At 39.2% G+C, this 4,919-nt stretch overlaps 1 protein-coding gene across 1 annotated transcript; it reads left to right on the forward strand.

The window, feature by feature from the left end:
• Positions 1–922: 922 nt before the first annotated feature.
• On the forward strand, positions 923–2,191 carry LOC141604264 (cytosolic sulfotransferase 5-like). The gene is made up of 2 exons (XM_074422956.1): positions 923–1,429; positions 1,488–2,191. Exons 1-2 carry the CDS (start codon positions 957–959, stop codon positions 1,984–1,986), a joined length of 972 nt encoding a protein of 323 aa, XP_074279057.1. The 5' UTR covers positions 923–956; the 3' UTR covers positions 1,987–2,191.
• The last annotated feature ends 2,728 nt before the right edge of the window (positions 2,192–4,919 follow it).

The following is a 4,919-nucleotide window of genomic DNA, read 5'->3' on the forward strand; positions in this document are numbered from 1 at the left end:
AGGAATTTTATTTTCGCCCTTTTTATAAAAGTGGCAATTGTTTAGACTTGACCATTTGTTTTTTTTTTATCCTTGAGAATTTTATACATTCTCAATTCATAACAGTTAGAACTTTTATCTTTGTGTATTTAATCCCATTCGACAGTGTTTCCGCCACTGTTTTGCACTAGATTTTATAGGGGATTACAAACATAGTACGGGTGAGCTAGAAGCAGGGTGGGCCGAGAAAGTGTGATCTAGCCCTGACCCTTAGGAGAATCCTAACTAATTTCTTTTTCCCGTCGAAAATTAGTTTCGGCGACGAAATTGACGTCGCAAATATTACATCGCGTTTGACTGTGTTTTTAGTAGTGCAAATAACCAATTTTAAATTTTAATTTTATTTCTTTATAGGCTCAAACGGGTTAGGATGTCAAAGTGTGGCAAGGGTCTAGAACGGGTAAGGGCGCATTGTGTCGTGCTAGAGTAAAATGGGCCTGATGTTGGAGGCACGAAACAACCGATGAATACAGCCGAGAAAATCTATAAAACAAAAACAACGGATGAGCGGGAGGCGAAGTGGAACTAATAGATTGTAGGGCTAGCCAAACCTAAGGGTTGACCCAACCCGGCCCGCTTCATGGGCCACTTTTAACCCGAGTCGTCTGGCTTGGCCCGACCCTCCCCTACCCCGGGCTACTTCCGGGTCCATAATATTAAACCCGGCCAGTCTCAAACTTGAACTTGCCCTAGGCCCGCCAATCAGGTCAGTTATTGCCCGGCTTGCCTGGCCCCACTCGTCCCCTATCCCAGGCCGGTTCCAAGTCCCCCAGTCTGAACTCGGCACGCCCCTGGCCTAGCCCGCCCGTTTGTCCACCCCTAAGGCCGATCCACAATCTCTTTTTAGTCTCCTACTTACACGGTTATACATGTCATGGATCATAGATGAGGCTTCATAGTACAGCACCACAAATTCCATGAATCCACCAACCATCACCCCAACACCAGCCGATGAAATTGTAGAGCAGCTGAAATCTTCCCTCCCGAAAGAAGTATGGTTCAACTCATACCCCATGTACCTCTACCAAGATTGTTGGAACATTATTTTAGACTCCACCATCGCCTGTCAAAACCATTTCCAAGCAGAAGACACTCAAATCTTCATATCTAGTCTCCCTAAAACAGGTACAACTTGGCTCAAAGCCCTCCTTTTCTCAATTTACAACAGAAAAAATCATGCACTTTCTCAAACCCCTTTACTAAAACACAACCCTCATGAATTAATCCCACAATTAGAGTCCATCATTTATGCAAATCCCAATCAACCTGATTTAATCAAACTCAACAATTGTCCTACACTTTTAGGCACCCATCTTCCATTCCAAGGGCTACCCACTTCAATTAAGGACACTAATTGCAAGATTAAGGACACTAATTGCAAGACTACTCTGTTAATTATATGAAATATTTTCTTGAAAACTACTCGGGCTTCAGCCCGAGTAGCCTAGGCCTGTATCCGCCCCTGAATCATGGTTGTTTTACTTGAACTATGACGGGAATGAAAGTGTGAAAGCTGATATGATCGACGAATACTTTGATAAGTTTTGTGATGGGAAATTCCCATTTGGTCCTTTTGAAGATCATGTGTTGGGGTATTGGAAGGAGAGTTTGAAGAGACCCGAGAAGGTTATTTTTGTCAAGTATGAAGATTTGAAATGTGATCCTAAGTGTGAATTGAAGAGATTGGGGGAATTTGTTGGATTCCCCTTTTCTATTGAGGAAGAAAATGAAGGTTTGATTGATGAGATTATAAAGTTGTGTAGTTTAGAGAAGTTGAAATCAGTTGAGGTTAATCAAAGTGGAAGAGTTTATTCTTTTATTGAGAATAAATGGTTTTTTAGAAAAGGTGAGGTTGGAGATTGGGTTAATTATCTTACTCCTTCCATGGTTGAAAAATATGAGAAGATCATGGAACACAAATTTAAAGGTACTGGATTCAAGTTCTAATAGGGCCTAAATGGGAAAGAGGATGGTACTGAAATCGAGTACCAGGTAAAATGTGTCTAGTACTCAAATTCGAGCTTTTATTTTCGCCCTTTTTATAAAAGTGGCAATTGTTAGCTCGTTAGTCTGTACTCAAATTCGAGCTTTTCTTCTCTTGTTTAGTACTCCGTATTCAATAATTTGAGCTTGTTACCTATTGCTTGTTGAATATGATCCTCTGCTGATGTTGTTAATGAATGAATGACAACTCTTAGGTTCAAAAACCTCCAACTCTACCTTATTATCGACTTATTATTGTACACACCCCTTCGTGACTCGCACTCTTTTCTAATAGTTCCCTGTCTCTTTGAGTGTTAGCTGCCGCAACTGTTTATGCACCTATTTTCACAATTACAACTTCTGCTGAGTGCTATCCATGTCGACAGAAGTGGATACATTTCGGCAATTGCTCTCTCAAAGTAAATTTTGGCTTCAGGTCTCTATCTGTAACACAGCGACAATATTATGAGTCCTCCTAAAACACCGCATTACCCGATGTAGAACTTACAAACTGCGTAATAAAAACAGAAACGACAGATTCTTATACATTATGGCGGGCACTAATTTATTCTGCAGCCCGACTAAATGGATCAGTTATCGTACAGTGAACCAATAACAGTTTTTCAAAGGAATAATCGACATAGTTTTTATCATGGGTCAACGAGAGTCTGTGTCGTTAATAAACGGATAATGCTGCAGAAATCCGAACCCCATAGACTCCTAGAGGCAGCAGTTCAAATGGTCATCTTGAATTTCTAAGTTCCACTATCGGTGGAACTTATGCAGTCACAGTAACTCCGAGATAGGATGCAAAATTATGATACTCGGATGAATGCATGATATGAACAATAGTATAGTGAAAACAAACTAACCACAAGGACGGCTTACTATCACACGGCTCAACTGTCGTGCATTCTATTAACTACAAATCGAAGAACTTACTAACTACAAATTAGTGCTGTAGTTTTGGTTGCAGTACCCAGGCATTCAGCCTGATTTAATGTTGAAACTACTTACGCACATTGTGTTATCTTTTTCCTTGTATGCCCGACGTGAGCTCTAATCAACTAAGACTGTAAGAGCAGAGCAAGGCAGGCACGGAAACAGTGAGTGGAGAAATGTCTGCGTGAGGAGACCGTTTTCCACAGTTAATGGTTCAGGCACCAATGATACAACTTTGACAAATTCAAATCCTCTCATCTGGCCATTAAGAGAAGTTAGAAAGAGAACTGAATTTTTCATATTGAACAGAAAAAAGCAATGTCGAAACTTACCCCAACATCTCGGACAAAATTGTCGCCTTTGTTCTAGGATCTTTACATTGGTGAGCTAAATTCTCATACTGAGACTCGAGTAATTGTTTGAAGCTACACATCAATCAGTAACATGAAACCAAAATACAAGCACCTAATTGTGATTCTTCTAAATACATCAATGCTTGTGAAAATCTGCTCTTACCGAGGTAATTAGAAACAGTATAAACAAACATAATACATCGGAAGCCAGGGAGATGACTCCTACCAAACACGAATTGAAGCTATAAACAAATAACAGTTTCAAGCTTAAGTTATACTACTTATGTACATGACATTACAGCCTTAATGAACCTATAAATCTTATGAAACTTTAGAAAATCATTTTCTGCCAAAGAATGCAATAAAATATAAAAACTGAAATATACAAAAACAAAACTACAATTATAAACATCTTGTTGTTTCACTTCTGTCGTCGTTATAATCAAACGATAACATAGCTAACTGATCTACACAAAGGGCAAGTCGGGGTTTTTTCGAGCCACTTGAATATACAACGATGATGAAACGAGTGTCCACAACCCAATCTGACAAGCTTCAAAGCATTTGCCTCTTGATACCATATGAAAACAGGATCGTGCCTGATCTTTCTGGTAAAGGGTGCAAGACAAATAGCACATTCACCATGCTTCTCTGCTTCCTTGGTTATCACAGCATCATCCCCAATTACATCCCAAGCCAAATCTTCATATGTAATTAAGGGCTTAATCTCTTCTAAACTTAACTCGAAATCTTTAGACAATTCTAGCCAACTTCTTACCTTGTCGATGATGTCGTTCATTGCTTTTTTCTTTTCGCTGTCCTCTTTCCCCCATGTATCGTCATCAAAACTATAATCCATAGTTAAGCTTCTATAATCACAATGATCCCCTTCATCAACGTCCACGTCACTCAAGTCATCTCTGTCCATTTCATCATCACTCATACTCGATTTTCTATAATCACAATCATTCGCGTCATCAACGTCCACGTCACTCAAGTCATCTTTGTCCATTTCATCACAACACACCTCATCCAACTCATCTCCATTATCTACATAGGCATCAACAATCACATGTTCAACCTTTTCCTCGTCATCAACAACAATCAATTCTCGTCTACTAGTCGAATTGAGTAACAATATCCTCTCCTTAGCCTCGATAAATCCTTTAGTAGCATACCTCCTCCCAACATGAACAACAAACACCAACAAATAATCACTCGAAACACTCAACAAGTTATCAGTAAATCGATAAAAACTCCTAATTAAACGAGTTAAGTCCAAGTCTAATTTATCACAATGAGCCATAGATGTAAGCTCATTAACGGTCTTCAAAAACTCATCATCATCTAAATTAGAAAGCCACGACGATTCCAAACATAGTTGAATGTATTCAGGACCATGCTGAATGATTTTCTCGGTTAACTGACCAGGTTCACCGATATTCTCATAGTCAAGAAGCCTGAATATGAAGAGAACTTCACCATCAACCTTATTATTAACTTTACGACATTTGTATAGTTTCAAACTTTCAATGCACATATTTTCAACCCTTTTCGTTGTTTCAGACAGATCTTCTTCCATGGTTTGTTTGAGATTTCTTT

Source organism: Silene latifolia, chromosome 1 (assembly GCF_048544455.1).
Source record: "Silene latifolia isolate original U9 population chromosome 1, ASM4854445v1, whole genome shotgun sequence".
In the NCBI taxonomy this organism is placed as follows: Eukaryota; Viridiplantae; Streptophyta; class Magnoliopsida; order Caryophyllales; family Caryophyllaceae; genus Silene; species Silene latifolia.